General features: G+C 40.4%; 7 protein-coding genes across 7 annotated transcripts; 2 read left to right on the plus strand and 5 right to left on the minus strand.

Moving 5' to 3' along the window:
* Nucleotides 1-2,857: 2,857 nt before the first annotated feature.
* On the minus strand, nucleotides 2,858-3,220 carry PAU18 (seripauperin PAU18; the record flags this gene model as incomplete). The annotated part of the gene is made up of 1 exon (XM_056229565.1): nucleotides 2,858-3,220. One exon carries the CDS (start codon nucleotides 3,218-3,220, stop codon nucleotides 2,858-2,860), a length of 363 nt encoding a protein of 120 aa, XP_056083571.1.
* A 3,067-nt stretch (nucleotides 3,221-6,287) lies between these two features.
* On the minus strand, nucleotides 6,288-7,124 carry AYT1 (acetyltransferase; the record flags this gene model as incomplete). The annotated part of the gene is made up of 1 exon (XM_056229566.1): nucleotides 6,288-7,124. One exon carries the CDS (start codon nucleotides 7,122-7,124, stop codon nucleotides 6,288-6,290), a length of 837 nt encoding a protein of 278 aa, XP_056083572.1.
* A 776-nt stretch (nucleotides 7,125-7,900) lies between these two features.
* MHT1 (S-adenosylmethionine-homocysteine S-methyltransferase MHT1) lies at nucleotides 7,901-8,878 on the minus strand (the record flags this gene model as incomplete). The annotated part of the gene is made up of 1 exon (XM_056229567.1): nucleotides 7,901-8,878. The coding sequence occupies one exon, from the start codon at nucleotides 8,876-8,878 to the stop codon at nucleotides 7,901-7,903; it is 978 nt and encodes a 325-aa protein (XP_056083573.1).
* Nucleotides 8,879-13,789: 4,911 nt separating this feature from the next.
* On the plus strand, nucleotides 13,790-15,505 carry HSU1 (cystathionine gamma-synthase; the record flags this gene model as incomplete). The annotated part of the gene is made up of 1 exon (XM_056229568.1): nucleotides 13,790-15,505. The coding sequence occupies one exon, from the start codon at nucleotides 13,790-13,792 to the stop codon at nucleotides 15,503-15,505; it is 1,716 nt and encodes a 571-aa protein (XP_056083574.1).
* Nucleotides 15,506-16,095: 590 nt separating this feature from the next.
* Nucleotides 16,096-17,334, minus strand: JLP1 (sulfonate dioxygenase; the record flags this gene model as incomplete). The annotated part of the gene is made up of 1 exon (XM_056229569.1): nucleotides 16,096-17,334. One exon carries the CDS (start codon nucleotides 17,332-17,334, stop codon nucleotides 16,096-16,098), a length of 1,239 nt encoding a protein of 412 aa, XP_056083575.1.
* A 407-nt stretch (nucleotides 17,335-17,741) lies between these two features.
* SKDI12G0060 (uncharacterized protein) lies at nucleotides 17,742-18,638 on the minus strand (the record flags this gene model as incomplete). The annotated part of the gene is made up of 1 exon (XM_056229571.1): nucleotides 17,742-18,638. One exon carries the CDS (start codon nucleotides 18,636-18,638, stop codon nucleotides 17,742-17,744), a length of 897 nt encoding a protein of 298 aa, XP_056083576.1.
* A 1,551-nt stretch (nucleotides 18,639-20,189) lies between these two features.
* On the plus strand, nucleotides 20,190-21,785 carry YCT1 (Yct1p; the record flags this gene model as incomplete). The annotated part of the gene is made up of 1 exon (XM_056229572.1): nucleotides 20,190-21,785. One exon carries the CDS (start codon nucleotides 20,190-20,192, stop codon nucleotides 21,783-21,785), a length of 1,596 nt encoding a protein of 531 aa, XP_056083577.1.
* Nucleotides 21,786-25,147: the final 3,362 nt, after the last annotated feature.

The raw sequence follows: 25,147 nt of genomic DNA on the forward strand, positions 1-25,147 counted from the left end.
CCATAACCATCACTACCACCATCATCATCACTACCACTACCACCATCACCATTACTAACAATATCATCATCACTACCACATCACATCATCATCACCATCACTATCACTACCACCCACCTTGCTATTACCCTATCCATCACTCGAACTGACTGTAAGAACTCCCTCTAATGTTACCCTGACCATGTACCCCACGCTTTCTCACCCCACCACATGCTTTACCATCACTATTCCATCACATCACTAAATACGGCCCTTACCTCAGCGGTTTATACCCAGGGCCTTTTCCACATTAAACTTAGTATTTCACATATTTATCTATCCACATCATATCTCTGCATCCTGAATAGTATATCCCCAACTTATCACCTTCTCATCTCTTCTGTATCATTCAAACACTACCCTCTATTTACCTACCATACATACAATGAACCTAAACAAAGAAATGGAGATATAATAAGGTAAACAAAGAAATGTAAACAAACACACACTACCCACCTTTCCTACCTGACCCGGCTCTTCCCCATTGAATCATAGTATTATATCCAGCACATAGCCATACGGACGTTACAGAATACTGCCATACCACACCTCATCCTTATAGAACAGCACTCAATACTTCCATACTTCACAGTCTTTACCATATATCAACATTCTATAATATGCACTACCATCATCGTCGTCATCATTATCACCACTACCATCACTACCATCACCATCACTACCATTAACTATCACCATCATCACTACCATCACTACCATTAACTACCATCATCATCATCATCATGACTATCACTATCATCACTACCACCATTACTACCACTATCATCACCACCATCACTACCACTTTCTCTGCTATTACCCTATCCACCACTCAAACGGACTGTAAGAACTCCCTCTAATGTTACCCTGAATATATAACACCCCACGCTTTCTCACCCCCACCACATGCTTTACCAGCACCATTCCATCACATCACTAAATACGGCCCTTACCTCAGCGGTTTATACCCAGGGCCATTTCAACACTAAACTCATTATATTTCACATTTATGTATCTATATCGTGTCCTTGTATCCTGAATAGTATATCCCCAAGTTATCACCTTCTCACCTCTTCTGTAGCCCGAAATACAAACACGTGACCAATATAAGCCCTTATTATATAGTACTAAACCACCTCTCATCTATAACATCACTAAGTACGGCCCTTACCTCAGTGGTTTATACCCAGGGCCATTTCCACATTAAACTCACTGTATTCCACATTTATCCATCTATATCTCATATCTGCATCCTGGATAGTATACCCCCAACTCACCACCTCCTCATCTCTTCTGTATCCCCTAATTACTAACTCCTTATTTTGATACTACCGCGTGGCACACCCAGCGGTTCATACCTAATGTCATTACACCAAACTCATACTATCTCACATTTAACACTTCATATGCCTTTCCTATGCCCTAAACAACATATACATGCACTCGTCATCTCCACACCTCCTCTATAATTACCAAACACTACACTCCATTACCTCCCATATATACAATAATCGTAAACTATAAACATACACCACCCACCTTACTTAGACCATCACCCTATATCCATCATGTATCCCGCCTCATTAAACCGGCTCTTAGTCATTAAATCATAATATCACATCCAGCACATATTCACACGGACGCTACAGAATACTGCCATACCACACCCCATCACTATATATGGCACTCACCTAAACAGTTTATATCCTGTGCCATTTATTATCTCTACCCATTTCTGTCACATCTAACTATCCACAACTAATCACTTATCCTTGTGGACCATACAACTGCACTCAGTACTTCAATACTCTAACACCTTGACTATACATCAGCTTCTGCATTACGCCATTGTTAACATAACTCATATATACAATACAATCACCACCATCACATCACCCCCATGCCCTCCACTCTCTAACATCATACTGCTCTCCTCACCTCAATACATATCCACTGACATTGACTCTACTAACTGCACTCCACCTACCATACTACAGTTATATAAGTGCACTAACACATGAATATTAACATAAACGCACCAATATATGAATACTTTACCCATCAGCATATCATTGCTAACATAGAATACACAATATCATCATCACAATTTTCTGCCATTACAGTATTCTCAATATCTTCTGAACATAAATACCAGCACATACGCACACGGATGCTACATAAAATAATCCAATCACTTTAACCCCTACTCAAATTCCATTATTCATCATCATACTCTTCCTCTACCATTATCTCCTTTCTTCTTATATATCCTTCGCATACTACTCTCACGTCACATGAACATAAAATATCATCACCTAAATCCAAGTTTTAGGTCCAGTATCTCCATTCCATGCACTACACTATAATACAATTACATACGCACACGGACGCTATAGAATATAACATACTTATATAGCGCTACCATATAATATCATTACTTTCATTTTTCCTATAATAAGTCTCTCCATTTTATATTTTTTAACTATTTTTCACTTTTCATAAAATATTCACCAGTCATTTTTAATCTTCTATAATCTTTACTAATCATTATTTCATTTACATTATCCATCTATACCCCTTTTGTACCTCATAACATATACTATCCCTTTGGTTACTCAGTAAATTGCATTCACGAAATGAACTTTACACAATCTCATTCCGTGATCCATTCCGCCGCCGTTTCAAAAATAACATAATTGATCGAGAGGTTTATAATATTAATATACACATATTCAACTATATACACCGTCAAATCATATTTTTTTATTTTTCATTCCCTCCTAATGTCCGTAGGATTTCATTCGTAAAAGCATGTTACCTATTTAGCAATGGTGTAAATACCATCCTTAGACAAAGCACTAGAGATGGCTGGTCTCAATCTGGTGGAGTACCATGGGACACCAGTGATCATTCTGGTCACTTGGTCTGGAGCAATACCGGTCAACATCGTAGTGAAGTCACCGTAGTTGAAGACAGCTTGAGCGACTTCAACTGGGTAGGTTTCAGTTGGGTGGGCGGCTTGGAACAAGTAGTATTGGGCCAAGTGAGCTCTGATATCGGAAACGTAGACACCCAATTCAACCAAGTTGACTCTTTCGTCGGATTGAGCTAGGGTGGTGGTGGCAGAGGCACCGGCAGCTAGAGCGGCGACACCAGCAGCGATTGAAGTTAATTTGACCATTGTATTTTTTGTTTGTCTTTGATGATTGTTTTGTTGTTATATTAATTTGACTGGAAAGAAAAGAGTGAGGACATACCCCTAAGATATCTAATCAGAGCTGCTCTATTTATACGATTTCTTTGACCAGTTTGTTGCTACACAAACGAATTAGTGGACGCTCACCATTCATCGCATACTTCTTCCCACCTTAGCTCTCACACCCATATTCATTGTCACTATGCGAATGTACATGTCCTTGAACGACTTCGACAGCTCTCGTATAAGAAGGCACGTTTTGTATTGTCCATATTCTCTCGTATGTGCCGAAAAGAAGAATGCCAATTATAGGGGAGCCGGGGTACCTTAAAAACCCTTTTTCGTGCCTGTAATACTTCCTTTCTTGGCCAAAGAGAAGATCCGCGTGCTTGGTTTGGACCCTCGTTCAGATGCCCATTATCCAAGCCTAGATTAATATGCGCTAACCTGTGGTGGCTTCTATTCTCTCCATAGTAAAAGTTGAAAGTTTGGTGTGTATTTTATGAATCGTACCCTGTGGGCGGCTTACGATCCTGTACACTACCACCAAGGTCGTCGAAATCAGGTACGTGCAATTAGAGAGGATCTAGTATTGGAACGAGGGCAATTTCCACCAAGCTACTCCAGCAGTCTTGTCAGAATTAATGTTGAGATGAATTGGAACAGGCGTCAAAGCTGTGTGCAATGAGAAATGACTAGGTGCAATGTTTGTTTTTTTGTTTTAGAAAAAAAAAAGAAAGACAGAAACCACTAGATGGTTTTGGTTTTTTTCTGATTCACCCTCCAAATCTTTTCCGTTGGAAGAGTTTGATACTCCTTACAGTGCTCAATCAATAATTGAATATTCATATCTGTATTAAAGGGTCATAGGCAGATGCTTATTGCGCTTCCCAGATGTATGGCGATAGTTTGCGCTGGCGATCAGTTGCATCAAAGACAAACTTTTCGCTCATGAGAACTTTCTGCTTAAACAGGTACTCATTTATCTTCTTTTTGATTTTATCCCATCCATCAGAACTGCTTTCTTGCTCATTTTTTTTTGAACAAATATTGCATTTTATCTTGCATTATCATCGCATTAATTCTTAATTGGTTCTAGAAAGCTTTTGCCATAGCGGGAAAATGTGTCCATAATGCCAAGCAGGGAGAGGAGAGCCGCGATTCAATGACATCAAGGTAGAACAGAAAAAAGAGAGGAAAGGCGGTTGTGTATAAAAAAAGAGAGCTCTCTTAAAAACCCAAGTGAGCTTAAACCGCTGAAACTTAACATCTTCCAAGTTAACAGGATTGCGTGCCCCCTCCGCATAAATTAATTCCCGCCGTTTGCTTGCTTCCAAGACAAACTTGCAATGCTTCTTCGATGTAAGGAACAAAATCCTCAAATGGCTTGACCTTGGCACTTTTGTCCTTCTTCAAAGAGAATGAATGGTTTACTGAATGCTTCTCGGCAGTCCCCATAACTGAAAAAAAGCACCTAGTGTTCCAAACTTTGTTTTCAAACAAGTATGGACTTTGCGACATATTTCCAGTCTTCAATCCCTGTATCTGGGGTATTCCTAGCAATTTCTTGGGAAACTGGATGAGTCGTTTTGATAAAACACGTTTACAGTACAACATTCGAATAATGGACGAAATTATTCACCATAAAAGCAGATAAATCGAAGCTATAAACAAATAAAAATAACAACTGGACATTTTTAACCAAATAGTAAGCGGCAACCATAATAGCAACCAAATACGAAGGGCAGGAAACTTGTGAACCTCATTACTAAATTAGGTGAAGTCATCTCTGAAACGTCCTCTGGTAAGACAATCTTTCTGGATTCAAGATGCTCAGGAGATAATAAGCCTATGCTCTTCTCATCTCCGGCTATGATGTTCTCCATATTAATGATGAGATGGTGGTTCAAGATCTAGTGAAGCTTCAATTCCTGGCAGTTGGTGTTAAATAATTCTAATAAAAAACCGCCCAAAGCGCGACGAATGCAACTGTTAACGGCCTAGCTAACCTCACCTCTGGAAAGAGAACAGTAACTGGCAGCAGTTCAGGGTGGTTCAAACTGGTTTGTGTTTCTGGAAATACATATGAAGGTGCCGTCGAGCATCTAGTCAGTTCTTCGTGTAAATATAAAAGTAATTGTCGTAATTACCGAATTTTACGAGCATTATCAGTATTCTCATGGAAGCTACAACCCAAGATAATAAATAGCGCGGCCTACCAATATGTGTGCTAGTGTAGCATGGATAATATATTCCCTGCTGCTCATAAGCGTATTGGCTCATTATACTTTTCCTCAAAATAAATACTAATCTAGAACTTTCACTTATTTGAGCAGTACACTGCTATGAAATTTCAACTATTACACATCCAGTACTGGAAAAACGCCCATTATAACATGTGATTATCTTCTACATATTCACAACAGCAAATCATACGACTCGATTTGCGATATTTTTTATATTTTCGTCCACATCTTCCCTATTCATATTCTCAATAATTCTACCTCACCCACACTTAAATGACAAGATGCTACGTATTTACATCATATGCTAAGGTTGCGACTTAAATTAGTCAAAAGTCATATTATAAGGCTACAATACCAAAAATCTAGAAGACCTATAGGCATTTTTCGACTAACCGTTTAGTATATTCAAGATTCATATTATATGTTAGAAGCGAGATAGTAGCAACAACTTGTATAACATCACCCTATATATGTCGTGTAATTTGTCCACTCTTCATTCGCATTCAAAAACTCCCAATCGTCATCCCTGAGGCAAAGTGCAACTGCCATTTCACCTCTCGAGGACCTAGGCATAAAATACACCAGCCCCTCGAAAGGAATGAAATCAGGCCGGCGCACAGTCTTGGGCTCCCCAAGCCCCAGATTGAAATCAACGTCGTAAAGTTTGACTTTAGCCCATGAGCTAAGCATGATACCCGATGAAGTATCAGCTGGCGCCGGTATGGGGACCTTGGTCTTATCTGAACATCGGCTAAGGAGCGTAGCGAGGACGCATGTGTTGTAGACTAAATCAAACACTTTGGGGTCTAGCTTCCTGCGAAGCTGTGATGCAAGCGCGCTAAGGGTTCCTGGTCTATGCTCTCAAGCGAATACGTAGTGTACGTCATGTTCACTAACAACCCTGGATACGTCATTGGAAGTCCTAATCGTTTTCGAACATCCACTGCACGCCCTAAAGTTGATCTTGTCTCTGGCTCCATTCTAGATAATCGAGCTCGAGAAATTAATTTCCAGATGAAAGCGGTAACAATGTCATCAGTGGAGACGAAACTTGAATAGGGACTAACTGTTTGCGCCGCCAGAGCCTTCAGATTTTGCAGCGAGATTGCAGAAAATTCCACATGACCCCAACTAGACTTTGAAGGAGAAGGTGGTACCTTCGTGCTTACACTTGTATTCTTGGAAGTCTGCACTATCTCATGGCCCAGCGCAGAACTATGTTTCCATGTTTCATCAAACAAAGGAATAGATTCGCTTTTATCCATATTACCGATGAAAAGATCCTCATCAGAGAATGGCTCTCGGTGACACGCTTTATCGAGCAAATTAATACTACTTACCAGTCCGGTCATATCCATAGTATTGTGTTGTCCGACAATGGTGAGAACGAGACCACCGCAGATAAAATTCACCTGGACTGCAAACACAGGGCCAGTCTCAGCGACTAGACCGATGGCGCTTCCAGGCGGATTGATTGTCATGCAAGGCGCAAATACTTTCTCGTCTAACATGCGAATAGGAAAGTTAACTTTCTCAAGTGAGTCCATTGTTGGTGCGGACGGATTGTGTTGAAGGTCCTGGATGACAAGCGGGATTTTATCTGACGAGATAATTCGGTAGGTGCCAGTGATACCTTTACCCATACCTTCGTTTATCACACTGCCTGCAAGCCACGGGAAATTTTTAGCCAGTATTTCAAGTCCCTCTGTCAATGTATTTACGATATGGTCATGAGTAGAAGGGTCCGTTACGCGGTAGATAAGGCAGATTTGAGTGTATAATTTGTGTAGAGAAGGTTGTTGACCCAAAATGTCGAGACGATTGTTTTCCAACATGTGCCTTTACCTGCCTCTGAGAAATGAAGTTGCGACTGAAGCATCTTTTAAGTTTTCCGGATGAAATTTTCATTCGTCGCCATCGTCATCGGACACGCCTTACCTAGTAAGATTTGATAAGTACAATTTAACACTATGAAGCAACTCCTATTATTCGGAACCAACAAACATCTGCAAAACACCCTATATGCTTATATATAAGAAGAAACACTATGGAATTGGATTGCAGATCTAAAGACGTATCATATTCTACACCTTGACATACTATAACAGAAAATACGTATATCTATAGGAAGCAAAACGGATCTGTTTCTAGACTTCCGTTCTTTTATATTTTCTCCATGAAGGATACGCTATCTTCTGATATTATGTTTAGAATATCCTCCTTAAGCCAGATATTTATGAGACTTCATGCTGGCGAAAATGCACAAATTAGTCAAGATAGTGCAGTGCACCTCGTAAAATGTTGCACTGATGCTTCATGAACTCAATTAAAAGACTCGGCCTGTTGAAAAAGTTGCCATACTTTCACATAAAAACACCACCATTCATCTTGGATGTACAAAAAAGTTTCTGAAATAGTTTCATTCGCAGTATCTACGTACAGCTGTTGCAATTTCAGCGATATCCTTGGGAGACGTTCTGCAACAACCGCCAATAATGCGCGCACCGCTGTCAATGAATGTCTTCACTGTAATGTCCCAACTCTCTGGCTTATCAGTTGGCCAGTGCCATGTCTTCTCTTTGACGTCATATACTTCTCCACTATTTGGGTAAACCAGCAGAGGCGTGTCAGGTAAACTCTCGTGCAAAGTTCTTAGAATCAATGTAGATCGATTAAAACTAATGCAGTTAACTCCCATTAATAGGAGATGTTTGTTAATTCTACTTCCGAGACCTTTTATATGGGCCGAAACCTCTTCCATAGTGGTGCCATCTCGTAGCAAACCATTATCGTGGACTGATAACCCCACGTAGAAGGGCTTCGAAATAATATCTTCACCCCAAGATAAGATAGCCTTCAGTTCATGAAAATTGGGAACCGTTTCGAAGCCAATTAGATCGATATCTTTATTTTCGTTGAAGCTGTCCAACTGAGGTTTAAAGAAGTTATAGTAATCAATATCCTCTGGATGGGGACCATAGTTACCAGTATATTCACTGGAAACGTGCGCAGCCCATGGACCAATACTTCCGACTAAGTACCTTTCCTCGCCAATAAACCTACGAGTAAATGACACAATCCTGTCAAGAAAACCGTTGTAAGCAGATAGAGTCTGAATTGAAGTATTTTCAGAAATGCTTTTAAAATTTGCCTGATAAGTGATTGTCATCAAAACGTTTGCTCCGGCATTCATAAAGTCTCGGTACATTTCCTCCACCACCTCTCGGTCGTGGGAAGATTGCTCCCAAAAAGAGTCGCTTGTAAAGGGTGTCGCAGACCATACTGGACCACCTATGTTGATACCTCTGTTTTCCAATTCTGTACCTTGTCCGCCATCAAGGACAAGAACTCTTGTGGGGTACTCAAGTATCAACTTTTCTATTGAGATGCGTTTCATCTTTATTATGATTTTTTCTAGGTTGGGAACTAGAGGTTCATTATCGTGATTGCTTTTCACAATCGTGTTGTTTAAATTATTTGCCTTATTATTACTTTTCAAGTTGCGTTTTGCCGTCAATCCCCTAGTAGTATGCAAATATCTCGGGACAATTCGAAAATATTAAGGCTACAATTCTTTATCGCTTCATCCATGGTCCTTGTAGGAATGCCTCTTTTTTTGTTCCTCTTGCAGGGCTAGGGACAAAGTGCCAAGATATAGATGCGTTCATATTTTACTGATTTGTGTGGTCAGATAATTACTCTTGAGAATTTCTTTCCACTAAGATGCCAGGAGCGATAACAAGAAATGGATGAATTTGGATCTGCCACGTTTCGAAAGCGCATTTTGCCACTAGTGACGTAAGTACGCTCTCGACTGACGGAAATAAACTGCTTCTTAGATCTAAGAGCTCTTTCAAACGAAATAATTTACCAGCATCCAAGAAGGTCTGTTTATCCGGAACTTTCGAGAGAAGAAAAACTACAATGGGCTCAGCTAATCAATCTTATAGACAGGTCCCAAATCAAAGGCACTTGACAATGATAGCCGTTGGAAGCATCCGATAAATGGGATTCTTCATTGGTTAAGGTAAATCATTAGCGCCTGTTCCTGCGTCTTAGGCACGGAATACTGAGACTATACAGGCTACTTCCTCACTTCACGTTCAGGTTTCTCTACAATACTTTCCTTTCAGCGGAATACTCATTTAGGGGCACTGGAATGGCACTAAAACCAAAAATATTTCTTCAGTGTCCTGTACTGCTAAAGACGCCCTCCGGTATCATCTTTACATCATCACTGTGTTTATTATTGGTTCTCCGATCTCTTGCAATAATTTCCGTTTGATTTATGGTCCTTCCAGTGAGGGTATTGCGACTTCTCCCTTTTTATTGCTTTGAGTAATACTGATGAAATAGATGTCACGTTTTGTGAACGCGGTCATCCTAATAGCTGTATTTTCGGTTGAAAACTATTACGCTCTTGCATCCTCCAGGTTGATTTGGGGTTTGGCCACAGCAGGCAGCTGCCAAAAATCTGCGGTTATATGGGAATGAATGGTCGGCCTTTAATTGATGTTGCCATATGTGGCGCCTTTTGATTATTTTTAGGAAACAGGATACTATTCTCACATGGTTTACATGATTTTTTTTTTCGTTATGTTGTATTTCACTTTTTATAACTTGGTCCCGCATCTGCTTTTGTCAAATCAGATTCAGGATGGCAACAAGATCTCATGGAAGACCAGAGAATGATATTATCTAGGGATCGACGCAGCGATCTACTGAGGAGTATTCGGTTGTTTTTAGATGTTTTTCTAGTAATTGAAAAAAACAAGTATCAGATGCATCCTAAAGCAGTCCTAGTCCTGCAGCGAAGCTATTTGAATATTGTATGATTTTACCGATAATAATTGCCGTATATCTTGGACACAGGAATTACCGCAATATGAAAGACACTGGTATATCAAACGGAGGGATAATGACCTTAAAATGGTGAGAATTTTGAAGCTACCGACGTTGGAACAGACCAGAATAAAGAGTATGTTGTTACCAAAGCACTACGTCACAGAAAGCTCTACATTATTAGAACAGTAGTTAATGACAGCTTCATACGCCGAATATTTTGTATTCTTACTCTAGATCTTTTGAAAATGCTAATGTCACCCGAGATGAACTTTTTGGGAATATTCTTTCTACAAAAATTCTTGCTTTTTCGGTTCTTCATATTCTTGCACTCCTTTTGGAGGCAATTTCTTGGGATTTAGTTCCCAAATTATAACATACAGGGAGCCTCGAATCAACAGGACAAGTTCCAAAATCAAATTAAATTTTAGGGCATGATCAATTTCAAAAAAACCTATCCGAGTGACTAAATGAGGTTTGTACAGACCTTGTGTGCTCTGCCATGGTATCATAATTTTATCCCATGTTTCAACGAGGGAATATTATTCATGAGGTTTGAATCAGATGATCTTTGATTCATGTCAAAATGTTGGATCCCTTTGCCTGGTTAAGTTATATGGTCCTGAATTCTGGGTAGCTGTATTAACAAAGCTCCATTCTTGATACGAATTCGTTAATTTCTTTACAATATCGAGCCCGTTAAAATTTGTTATCGAATCATACATCATTTCAACGTGGAATAGGATGGCAGCTTTTATTGATTTTCCGTTAATATGTCTCTTTGAATAACTAGGAGATTGAAGCGCTTGAGGTATGTCGTTTAGTTCTGGAAGATCAAGTTAATTTAAGCAAGTGGAAATCCCTTATCCAGAATTCAATTACCAGCTGTTTTCAAAATTAGATAAATGCTTATGCGTCGCTGAATTTTCTCGTTGGAGCCATTTTTCATACTTTCCATTACGATATCATGAACGAGGTGATATTTTTGCAAGGTAATAACTGTGAAATACTGTCTGTGTTTTTGCTAATAAATGCTGAAAATTTTCACTTAAGTATATTAACACTTTTTTCCAGCAATATCTTCGTGTCATCTGCATTTTCTATCCATTTGGTTTGACAGGAAGAAGACTACAACTGCAAGAAGGACACCTCTCCTTTTTTAAGCTATCTGCATCAACTGTTACTTTAAACCGCCTGTAATACCAAAGTTCAATTGGGGTAGTTCTTACTGGTTAGGCAGCTTCTAGACTGAAATCTGACTGTTCTGCCATGTTTCTAATTTTCAAGCTTCAATTTCTACTTGAAAAAAGGTGAATGGCAAAAACCGCTTCCTTCTTGATATACACTCTCATTACGATACGCGATACATTTATGCCTCAGTAATATCAAGAATAGCTCACAACTTTATTTAAGCCAACTGGTAAATCATAATGTTTCAGGAGAAAGGAGATCAGAATGATTAATTGCCAGAGTCGTAAAAATCATTCCTTTTCATGTGTAAATAGTTAATAACAGTTGTTCAGTTGTTTTCTTTGCTTCTTTTCAACAGAATCTTAATTCACCATGATAAGACAATCGAGAAGAGATAAATAGGTAGTGATTACAAAAAATGGCGAAATATGATGAAACAACAACTTCCAGCTTGAATGCTACAACTCTCAAGAGTTTTCAATCTATCCTGCCAATATCAGCTTAAAAAAGAGAAGATATTAAGCAAGAAATTGTTCATCTAGGAATTAGTGCATTCGACAGTTCCCAACTGGCCGTCTTCTTGCATCGTCTGATGCAGGACAACAATTTGAAGGACTGGTGCTAATTTAATGAAGGCAGATGCTTTTATGCCCGACGCCATGAAGGTCCAAGTTTGTTTGTACACTGTCGTGGAGCGCGGTATCGAAGACACCAATGCCTGCGCTGTCGATTCCACTGCTGCCTATACGTACGCACCCGATGTGTCGCTGATTGGTTTCGTTATTTGACTGGCATGGAGATGGACGTAAAACAATTTAAAATTGAGGACCCTAGTGCGCCATTTTGAAGGCAGCTACTGTTAAGAGCGGTAGAGATTCCCATGAATTACTGAAAACAAAAGTTCTTTCCAGTTCTGAGATTCGTGAAAACAAAGCCTTTGTTGCGCAGTTAACTCACTCGCTCGAAACAGTCTATGATAAGGGCCCACTTGCCGCTGTGAACGAAGTTCTAGATCAAGTTTGAGCTTGAAAACGACCTACACACCTCGATAGTAATGAGCAGGTTTCCTGGTATATTTATGCATTTTACACTGTTTTGTTAATCAAGTTGAGTGTCACGTGTCTTTGAGTCATCTTAATCGAAATTTAGTAGTTCCTTAATGTTAAGCACTCCTCGTCCAATTGATAATTGCTGGAGGGATTTAGAAATGATGCAAGTCCGTACTTCCATGGGGACACCTGGTAAGTGATGATTATTCCGCTACAATTCGTAAGCTAACAAATTTCAAACTGCTTTAAAATTCTGAAAAAATCTAAAATGCCGGCAGGAATTTTGATGCTATTATTCTACGATATGCAACTTCACGTGTGACCTCTAATTCGCAGCGAAACATGAACAATGGTTGCCAAGGTCTTGAACACATGATAATACAGTTTTTTCTTTAAGGCCTCCCGCAGTCTTTGCGCTGAGAAATGTATATTCTATCTTTGAGATTGTTCTTCGAGAGCGGTTGTGATTAATTGTGATATGATGCCTTTCGGATGTAAAAGTTTCCGAGAAATTCAATTTCGATCCGAAAATTCTCGAGACCGAGCCGAATGCCAAGAACTGAAAGAACAAGGACAGGAACTCCTCATATGCATCTGTCCGAGCTGTTGCCTTATTTGAATAATATACGAACAGCGTACACAGCCTCTCATTTCTTGGCCGAATGATCGCAAGGTTCCTATGTTGAATCCACACAATGGCATTTCTCACCCTCGACCAAGATTAGTACGCCAAGCTGTGATTTATCTCATGAAGCATTGTTAGGGCTTTATTTAGCATCCTATTCTTTGCGTCAGACCGCACTTCTTCGAACACTTATCACCTGCTTCAGTATCCTTGACTCTCAGAATATGAAGAAGCGTGCGTTGCCTTTAGAGTGAGCAGTACCGTATATGTGTGGCATCAGGCCTCTTCGAGAAAGGCATCAAAAAGAGCAGCATACACAGAAAAATAACTGTGTACGGCCTTTCGAGCAGAAGAATGGACAATCAAGGATTAAAGTTAATTGCGAGTTCCGAGATAGCCCTCGATACGCGCCACTGTTGTTTATGTCAAACATTACAAAAGTGCACTTGAAAGAGTATATTAATGCTTCTACAAGATACAATCCATCTAATCAGGAATAAAATAATTTTTCTTTGTCACTGTAGAGTGTAGAAGCTACTAAATCAACTACTTAACAACTTGTTAACAACTTGTTAACAACTACTAAACTTTTCAGAAAGTTATGACGGATATTGAATTTGGCCAACCCCTTCCTAGTAATTTGGATTATGCGGTATCATTTGGTATCCCTACATGGGATTCAGCAATAGGTTATGCAGAAAAGAAGCCGGAAGTAATAAGTAAAATGTCTACGGGATATCCCAGGTACTTCCCTCAACCTTCTATACAGACACTTTGTGCTTATTTCGTTAACAAATTTGGACGAGATTCAGAGCTCTGCCGCCCTTTTCCCTCCATCAAATTGGCTTCAAAGTGTTTGGAGTATGTGAAATCTGTTGCCGGTCCCGAAAGCGAAGCTCACCTAGAAGTGGAAACAGTTGAAATCAGAAATGATACGGGAAAACCTGCTGGATTGGTTGTAACAATCGCTGCTGTCTTCGCATCGGATGACGAATTCGAAATTGTAAGAGAGTATTGGAAATTAAGAGGTGAATGTGTATCCAGCAGATTAGCATCGACTATCAACCAGTTGCTTGATGTCACCAGTCTCAAATCAGGCCAGGCGCAGCATGAGGTCGAGAGTAAGCTTTTGGCAGCCAAGAAGGAGGGAGAAGAAGCTAAAAACACGATAAAAAGAAGAATAGTTGAAAATCGTTCCAACCCTTTTGGCTTAAAGAAAAGGGATTCGAACTGGGAAGGATTAAACCTCAACCCAGAAAATGATGTTTATCTTGTCTCAAGCGGTATGTCTGCGATCTCTACAGCTCGCAATTTGCTTACATTTTGGGAGGAAAAGAGATCTTCTGAATGCGTTTTAAGCAGCCAGAATGCTAATGAAAAGGAAAAATCATTAGTATGTGATACAGTTGGTATCTTTGGCTTTCCTTTCAAAGATACTCAAGTCATCATGACAAAATTTGGAAAATGTAAATTTTTTGGATTTGGAGATTCCAGAGATATTACTGAATTACAAAAGTTTTTAGACGCAAGCAATCAACGTCTTCTTGCTGTTTTCGTTGAAACACCTTCGAACCCTTTACTGAATATGCCTAATTTGAAGGAGTTGAGAAGACTGGCGGACGCATATGGATTTTTTATTGTAATTGATGATACTATTGGAGGCCTAAACGTTGACATTTTGCCCTATGCTGACATAGTCTGTACTTCCCTTACCAAGCTTTTCAATGGGGCTAGTAATGTTATGGGTGGTTCGGTTGTTCTAAACCCCAAATCAGCTTTGTACCAACGTGCCCGGGAGTACTTCAAAAGTGGTGAATTTGAAGATCTGCTATGGGGTGAAGATGCAGTGGTTCTTGAACGCAATTCGAGAGATTTCGAAGATAGAACATTGCGCGCTAATACGAATACAGAAAAATTGTTGAAGGAATTACTCTTACCAGAACAGGGAAAAACATGCAAGAAGATTTATTACCCAACCGTTAACTCTAAGGAGACCATTAACAATTATGAATCTGTCCGGAATGAACGCGGTGGATACGGATGTTTGTTTTCTGTGGCTTTTCATAGCGAAGGCGATGCCGAAGCCTTTTATGATTCTTTGAAAGTATTTAAGGGACCTTCCAACGGAACCAACTTTACGTTAGCATGCCCGTATGTCCATTTGGCGCACCATTCAGAGTTAGAGGAAGTCTCTAAGTTTGGAGCTGACTCTAGCATTATTAGAGTAAGCGTTGGTCTAGAGGAAACGCAATTGTTACTGGATGTGTTTTCAAGCGCTTTAGATGTTGTGAAAAGCAGACGCTCCCAGCAAACATAAAGGCCGGTCACTAAATATAATGTTGAAATCAAGAACTATTTTGATTTTTTTTATAGAAAGTAGTTTATAAAAAAGTTTTTGAATTTTGTGGACTCGGAGCAAGTCTTTTCGAGGCACATTCATATGACCTCTAAAAACGTCAACAAAAAATGGACAGTATTTCCCGTATCATTATTTGTGAGTATGAGTCATCCTCAGTGCGACGATATACCATTCCACGCTAGATTGCCCACGACGCTCAGAACTGTGTCATTGAAGTCACAGAAAAATTGGCACCTGTTGATATGTTTTCTTATCTCATACAATGAGTATTTAAGAATACGAGGTATTCCAAAAGCTGTGGGCTAGTCAGCATTAGATGATGAGCTCAGATTCGTCTCTTTTAGAGATCCTAATTGTGTAACGAAGAGTGGCAGTTTTTGTTTAGTCTACACGTACATAGATTGAATTCACCCCAACTATATAAAACGAAGAACTTCTGACACTGCCGTTTTGAGGCTCACTCCGTTCTAACAAAAAAAAAACTTTTAGCACACTGTTTGGGCTACTGCCATAGCAGATACCGACTGTTCACAGGACGCACTTCACAATCAAACATTCAAAGTTAATGAAGAGGGGTAATAATTTTCATCATTCAAAAACTTCAAATCCTCCACAGGTCTTTCAGCCTGAGGAGTAATTCGGAATGCATGTCTGTGAATTGGCTCTTCCCAATCGATCACAGCAGAATGTTGAACTCTGCGATTATCCCATAAGACAACTGTGCGGGGCTCCCACTTGGCTCTCAATTGCAAATCATGGCTGCTCTCCACCACATTATACAAGAAATTCAACACTGACTCAGATTCTTGCCTTTTTAACTCAACTATTTTTCTGGAAAATGCACGGTTGACATACAAGCATTTCTTTTTCAAGATAGGATGAACCCTAACCAATGGGTGAATGTGTGTAACAGGTGCTCTCCTTTGTATTCCGCCTTGGCTTTGCGAGTTTTCAGCCTGCTCCTTTGAACTGTGGATGACATGAAGAGTACTCAAAAAGTCCTGCAAAGGCTCAGACAATCTGTTGAAAGCTTCGATGGTGTCCGCAAAAAGCGTGTCTCCGCCACCGTCAGGGCCTTCGACAACACTAAAGAAAGTGTATGAAGGTGGCTGTAACTCGTAAGAAACGTCCGTATGCCAGCCACCGGATGATGTCGAGTTATCGAAAACTCTTGCAAATTCATCCGCATCAGGTCTCCGGTAGGTAATGTGTAGTTCAGGGTTGTTTTGAGGGTGTCCACTGGTTTGATGAATGTGTAACTTGCCAAAATGCTTTCCATATTCAGTCACATATTCTGGTCCCTCGTCAGCAAAATTCTGATTTCTTAAAATAACTACTCCTTTTTGTGCAACAAGCAAAGCGAGATCGTCTTTCCCAGCATCAGAGAGATCTGTTAATTGAATCCCATTAATCTCGAGACCTAATTTTGGTGTAACCTTCTTCACCTTTACTTGCCCAATCTTCTCTTCTGCAAAAAGATTGGGAAAGTTGGGGTCAGCTCTCAAGGCGGGATCATGATATTCGTGGAATTCTAATGGGCCATACTTCTCGGTTGGGTCCCAAGTAGGCAAATAATCTGGGTACTTCGATTTTTCTCTGTAGGACCCACGGATTTTCAACAAGCCAGAGGGGGAAACTTCGTCTTGACCAGCATAGAAATGAGTATCGAAGTTGCCGTAGCCTTGTTTGGAAGAATAGTCTAAATTTTTTATTCCATCTGTGACAATGTCAATTGATGAGTCATTGGAGATAATGTGGTTTGCGACTTGGGCTGATGGAGGAGACATATTTTTAGTGAGTTGTTGTCCTTTTCTTCTGTACAAAAACGAATGGAGAGGTGTTACATTGAAAATTCCTCCTTTTTATATGTTTTCGTCACTGGTAAACCTTCAGAAGTATCTCAGTTCTCTTCAAGCATTCCTGTTGGATTGTACACCCCCTTCCCTATGCCAAGATGAAGTCTTCGTTCTGTGTGGCGCTAAATAGAATATTTACGCAAGCCACATTGAGGCGTTCATCACCACTTCCCTATTTACCAGTATGCCAAGCCATAAGGAGTGAGCTCCTCCAATAAAACGCATGCGTTACAAGATTGTTCTAAGTAGCAAGCAAAATAGATTCAAAAAGCAAATACAAAAGTAAAAACACTACATACTGGGACGTTCTGAAAAATTTCGACGCTTGAGTTTTCGAATTATGTAGGTCTATAGTTTATGCGGACATCTTCAAGGAGCCCAAGTTGTTGTGGCTTCCATCCTAGCTCTTCTTGGGTGGCTTCGCTTGAAACTGGGCCGTCGTTTGTAACAAATACAGCCATAAATCCGAAATGTTTTTCAGCATCATCCTCAGGGATGGAGACCACTGGAACATTCACAATTTCTCCAATCAATTGTGCAATATCCTTGAGCGGTATACCTTGTTCAGCAATACCGTTATAAGCCTTTCCCGCTCTTCCTTTCTCCAAAACAAGCCTGAACAAACGAGCTGCATCCGAGCGATGTATAGCAGGCCAAACGATTTGACCGTCTCCAACGTAACCTGATTTTCCAGAAATTTCGGCAATACTCATCAAAACTGGAACAAAACCTTTGTCGCCCTTCCCATGAACCGAGGGCGCCAACCTAATACACCTTACTGAAACGCCTTTATCTTTGTAACTTAATGCAGTTTCCTCGGTAGCAGCACGCAAACATTTAGAACTCTCATCGACAGTATCCTTTTCATTAGCGACCTTACCTGGGCGCAACACAAGTGTGCCATTGGTGTATATGAATGGCTTGTTGGTTCCCTTGAGCGACTCAAGCATAGCCACAGTAGCCTGGCGGTCGATTTCACAGCATTGAGCATAATTCGTAAAGTCATGAATAAAACCCAAATGAACAACTGCTTCAGATTCTGAAGCACCCCTTTTCAGAATGTCTAGATCCTTGAGGTCGCCGCGAAGAGCCTTCACGGAGGGGCTCACTGATTCAATCTTCGAGGCAGACTCCTCGGATCTTGCTAAACCAACTACTTCATGGCCAGATGAGACCAATTCTGACAAAAATGCGGAACCAATGAAGCCCGAAGCTCCTGTTACAAAAACTTTCATCTTTAGCAGGCCCTTTCTTTTTACTACTATTTGCTGTAGCAGGGCTTCTTAGTTCCAATTGCGTGCGCATGACAAAGAGGACGTTCTTATTTATACGCCTGTCTAACATTTGCAGAAGCGTCTCTTCAGCGCGACGGTCTTTGCCTTAGCATTAGTAATCCATTTGTGTAATTTCGGAGTCAAATTCGCGGTTCTCCCTTACAATCAGTCACACTCCCGTTAATATCCGTGTGGGGAAGGGCCCCTCTGTGGGAGAACCAGTCACCAGTCCTTGCGTTTTAGTGGGAGCAATGGACTCTCCCGAAAACGGATCAATATAGAACCTCGGCCTCTTTATCCATCCCAATATACCTCTCTTTGGTGCAATGTCACAGTATCATTGAATTACTGTATTGCGGTTGATATCCTCAGATTCCGTCTTGAAAAAAAGAATAGCTAAATATTCTACAACACTGCATCAGAATGATCTTCTGGCAGCCATGTAATGTGGAAAACCATACTAGTGATCGCGTTCGGATCGGCTATCCGTTACATGCTAAGAAACGTCGAAAATCTTGAAGCGTCATGACCGTTACGTTGCTACAAGCCCGAACTAGGTCTTTACTTTATCTTTAACCGATCGAGTTTTCTCTCTACTAGATGTCACGTTCTAAGCGTTCCGTGTGCGTTTGTACAAGTCTTCCCACAATAGGTAGCTCATGGTGGCAGCATATGTTTTGCTTTGGCCAGTACGGGGAGACCGCCTTCATGCTACCAAGCACACAGCGATCCGATTGATGCAACTGGATGTTCGCCACATAAATTTGCAAGGATCCACAATGGCGTGGATAAGCACTACGTTGCCTCGGCTGCTGCCTGCCATCCGAGCATGCAATACTGTATGTAACAAGCTTCGGGCAACATGGACACGTCTATCCGTCCCGCTTGCTCATCATGGTGAGTAATCGCCGAGAATTGTGGATAGTACTGTATGCAGAAACTACGTAAATCTCGGATGTCTTATCGCCATCCGAGCTTTACAAAAAGTTGATAACCGAGAGCTCGGCAAGAACGGTGTGGCAAAAACATATAGCGCCATAGCACGTTGGCCGATAAGGCTAATATTTGTGGCAATGGCTGTTAAAGCACCGCGGACTTTTTTCAGAGACGCAGGTGGGATTGCAAAAACAAATATGTGGCTTTCTGAAAAAAAAATAGGCACCCAATTCGATGTAAGAAATCTAAAAAACCCCTGACATTTTAGCCATAGATGCCGCCAAGGCATGCAATAGTCTTCGAAGTTTCTATTTGCGGTGGCTCCCCTCATTGGAATGGTGATGTAATATGATGATAGCAACAACCACTTGACAGACCCGTACAAAGTCAGAAGTCAAATAGTCGAGATATTGTTAAAGATGTGTGTGTGCCTTCAAAGCTCTGCCAGATCGAGAAGATTAAAGTACTTAAAGAGATGGTTAATCGATCATAAAAGAACTGATATTGTTGTTCGTAAAATTTGTATGAACTCCGATAGAGAAGACAAAAGAAAAAGGAAGAACAAAAAATAGAAAAATGTCAAAAGTTGATATAGAAGTGGAAGCGGATTCAATCTCGTCGTCCGATGAGATCCTGGTACCCTCAACCCTCGCTGATGTTACGCTAGCGTTTATGGAGGAAAACGATGCAGAAGTTCCTGAAATTACGCCTGAAGAGGAGAAAAAGTTAAAGAGAAAACTGTTTCTCACGATATTCACCTTCGTCTCTGCCATCAATCTTTTACTTTACATGGATAAAGCTACTTTGTCCTACGACTCGATTCTGGGTTTATTTGAAGATACAGGTCTCAGCCAGAACACATATAATACTGTGAACACACTGTTTTACGTTGGTTTTGCAATTGGCCAATTTCCTGGGCAATATTTGGCCCAAAGGTTACCGCTTGGGAAGTTCTTGGGTGGGCTATTAGCTGCGTGGACTGTAATTATCTTTTTGAGTTGTACTGCTCGCAACTTTTCTGGGCTTGTTGCCTTGAGGTTTTTCTTGGGACTAACAGAGAGTGTTGTCATCCCAATCCTGATTACTACCATGGGCATGTTCTTCGATGCCACGGAAAGGGCTGCCGCCCAGCCGTTTTTCTTTGCGGCATGTATGGGGTCTCCCATTCCAACCGGGTTTATTGCCTATGGTGTTCTTCACATAAAGAATCCCAGCATTTCCTTGTGGAAAATATTTACCATCATTATTGGTGGTTTGACCTTTATCATGACGATTGTGGTTATTCTATGGTTTCCTAATAATCCCGCTGATGTGAAGTTTTTTTCAGTGAAGGAGAGAGTATGGATTATTAGAAGAGTCCAGGCATCCACAGGTTCTTCTATTGAACAAAAGGTTTTCAAAAAGAGCCAGTTCAGGGAGGCAATGAAAGATCATATAAGTTGGTTATTCGGGTTATTTTTCCTTCTTCAGCAACTTGCTAATAACCTGCCCTACCAGCAGAATCTTTTATTCGAGGGCATGGGTGGCGTTGACGCCTTGGGCTCGACATTAGTTTCAGTTGCTGGCGCAGGTTTCGCGGTTGTTTGTGCCTTCATTGCTTCTTTGACGCTGATGAAATGGAAGGACATTTCAGCTTTGACAGCCATTTTTTGGACCTTACCGGCATTGGTAGGATCAATTGCTGCCGCTGCCTTACCATGGGGCAATAAGATTGGTATCCTGGCGAATATTTGTATGGCAGGTCAAATTTTCGGAATTCCCTTCATTATAACCCTTAGCTGGGCAAGTTCAAGCGCGTCTGGCTATACTAAGAAACTGACCAGAAGTTCTGTGTGTCTATTTGCAATGGGTATTGCTAACATCATCTCACCACAAATATGGAGAGAAAAGGACGGTCCGCGCTTTTTGCCAGCTTGGATTGTTCAGATAGTCCTATCATTCTCTTTGGCCCCTGCCATTCTGTTGTTAATCCATTTTATACTCAAGAGAAGGAATAATGAAAGACTAAAGAATTACGAAGAAAATCTGCAGAGTTATATGGACAGAGTCCAACTTGTTGAAAGTGATAGGCCCTCTTCAATCGAAAAAGGGAAAACGATAACACATGAGAACAACTTGGCAGTGTACGATTTGACTGATTTAGAGAATAAGACTTTCATATATCCTTTGTAGAGTGAGAGTTATTTTGTTATATATAATTGTTTAAAAATTGAAGATTAATTTATTAACTTGCCATAGTTCAAAAGAACTACGGTCCATGTTGTTGCGGATCAGAAAAATATGTTGAATCGAATGAAGACGTTTTAACCCTGCACCCTGCCTGCCTGAGAAAAACTACCCAGAAGGCTGAGTACATGTCAATCAGTCGCATATGCCTGTTCATACTGTTTACGGAATACATATATTCAGTGCCAACTCCGTGGGGCGATCATATCGTAATTGCTGTATTTTTTTCGAACAAAGGGACGTAAATCCATATATCCTCAAGTTTTCTTCTTCATCTTCAGCGACGCTGTTGCTTTCGAGCGTAATCTAGTTATACCCTCGGTTGTGTTTCCTGGAGAATTGATTCCTAAAGACATTGTGTTAATTTTGCTTAGAGGCTGGCCTAAACAAGATCATCTATAAAAACTTTGTAGAATCAATGAATAATTAATGTTAAGTAGAAGCCATGCCTCATTAGACTATTGCCAGCAGTACGGAGACAATGAAAACACTTAGAGCATTATTGGCTAGTAAGCCATCGGCAATACTGACGTAATTCAAAATTTCTAAAGAGGCGTTACTAGATACTAACACACTACTTGTTGAGAAGCTAAGGATTGGCTGAGAGATAGTGGTCGGGTTGCCAGTGATAACATTTCTAGTCTTGATAGTCTTTGATATAAAAGGAGGGTTTTGGTGTGTACAAATTCGTTAGCCTTAGCATTAGTTGTATGTGCCTCAGTATAATCAGACCCTGGTGAAGATGCGCTGTCGTTGCTGTCCACCAACCAACCGGCTTTATTTTAGCAGCTTTTGAAATGGAAGAGTTACTATCGCCAATCAAAATATTGGAGCTAGAAACTGCTTCGCGAGTTCCATGTGAGATAAGCGGTTACGACTTCATCAATGGTAGTAGTTGCTGTAGAAATGCTAGCTAAAGAAGAAGTTTTGGGACAGATACCAGAGTCGCAAGTAATTAACAGTGACTACCGAAAGTTTGCTTTGGTGATTTTGCAGTAGAAACAGGACATCATCTGTATATCCTCCACAAATGATAGTCGTGACCGCAGAAGCGACCGCAGAAGCGACCGCAGAAGCGACCGCAGAAGAAGCAGTTTCGGTACACATATGAGATTTTCAGATAGTCACAGTAACCTGTTGTAGTAGTAATTTAAATCATTTTTTGGACGGTAGGACGATCACGATAAGATCTGGAATATCTTCTTCGCTAGTTGTTTTTGCGTCCCTAGAAGATGATACAGAAGTAGAAGCGATAACGGTTGTACCATTACTGTAAGATTTAACATCTTTAGGAGGGGTTGTAGTTTTTGCTTGTTAACTGGATGTGTTAGCAATAATAGTTGTAGTAGAAGTAGATGATCACAATAATAACGCAGATAAGGAATTGGAAGATTTTAGTGACTGGGAAGATATTGAGGCAGTGCTAGCTTCATGGTATTCAGTGTAGCTGGTAGAAGAGGTAAGTGGTCCGACTTCCAGATGAATAAGTGTCTGAAGCAGTAGATAGACTGCGTTGATGGCCCGGATGACTGAGGAAACCTAAAGGAGAGGACGTCGTCAAGTGGAAATTAAAAACAATGTGCATCGTTGACGCTGCCTGTGAAGAAATAATAAGTAAACAATCATTACTGAGATGCAGAAGAGTTTTCTTGTACGGGAGAATGTCATATAGCTAAAGGCATCAGGTGGAGTAAACGAAAGCACCTGATAAAGCGGTGAATGTTGGTGTTTCATTTTCAACGATAGTTTCATGAGCTGGATCGCTGGATGTTTCCACATATGTTGACGTGTAAATATCAATCCACGGTCTTGTGATGGTTACGGGTATTCCTTCGGCAGTTGATGACGTAGTAACGGCGGCGTCAGCTGGAGCAGATGAAATTTTGGCACTGCACATTTTAACTACAGTGGATGAAGGAAGGGGACTTATGACATCATTTAGGGTGGAAATGCACCAGAACTAGTGGTGTTGGCCGAATTGAATGAGACAACGCTGGAACCAGTTAAAACTGATGAGGTACTAGGACGAGTGCTCTCATTTTCAGTGGAGGCTCGTTTGTGCAGAGACCAGCTAGTACTCCAGAAGACCTATTACTTGTACTTGTAGTCGATACGGTTGTTTCGGTCGTGATGACAGCAGATGAAACCCTGAATGAGCTGAAACTTGTTGGAGCTTTCAATGATCACTTCGTCAGTTGGCAAATTATCAAAGACTAGTGAAAATAGAAGTCTTCGTGTAAGCCTCTGCGTAAATGCCGTTCTAGATTTTTGTTCTATTAGCTATTATGCCAGTTATAGTAAAATTTTGAGGGATCTAAGATAGTGCAGTTAGCTTGAGGTAGATTACTGTTGGAGAAATAGACGTATGCCGGAAAATTGTCATAAATATAAGTATCGTTTAACAATTGTTTATTAATGGGGAGATAATGAAAGCACCTGAATAATAAGCATTTTAATAAACAATTTTCATAGGCTACTAGTAGCGTATACTAACACCGATCCTGTGTATGACTATCATTCTGTGATTCAATAGCATTGATGTAAAATTAGTCGACGCAAGAGTATATTCCTGTTGTTCACAGCATCCGAATGCAGCCCCGCTGCCGATTAACAAGATTGCCTTGGCATCTGCTGTGTCAAAGGCGAATATGTGAGGACTAGTTTCTGGAGGTAGAAGATAGACTGTCATTTCCATTATTACGTTGTTGGAGTTGTATAGAGGCCAGAGAGATAAGAACTCCAATAGGCAATATCTGGGTCGCAATCATCGCCTTCACGTTAGAGAACTTAAAAATATATGTCAGAACAACTTCGATCGTCACGTTTCATAAGCGCCGCAATCTCGATATGTCACCTACAGACAACAAAGTCAAAGTGGTGGGGAACATATAATCACGAATAGATGTCTGAACGTTCTATCAAGTACAATGATCAGTTTTATCGAAAAATCTAAGGTAAACTACAACTACAATACGGCTCTTATGTATAAAGATTTTGAAGTAACAATAGTCTTCTGTTAAATCAACGTCTATGGCCAACTCATGAATAAGTCACATCTGCCACTAAATATTTACTGTAGCAATATTACTGGCAGCCAATGAAGTAAAAATCCGGTAGGAACATTTGGTTTATGTTAAGTACTTCTTCCACTTTAAGCCATCAAGGAAAAAAAAAAAAAGTCCATTGCGAAGCTAAATTCATTGCCAAGAATTCATCAAAGTTTTTACGCGTTGCATGATAGTTCATGATAACCTAATGCGCTTGCGATCAGGTAAGTGCTCTATATACAGGGGTCATTTTACTTCCTA

The sequence above is a fragment of the Saccharomyces kudriavzevii genome, assembly GCF_947243775.1.
Source record: "Saccharomyces kudriavzevii IFO 1802 strain IFO1802 genome assembly, chromosome: 12".
NCBI lineage: Eukaryota > Fungi > Ascomycota > Saccharomycetes > Saccharomycetales > Saccharomycetaceae > Saccharomyces > Saccharomyces kudriavzevii.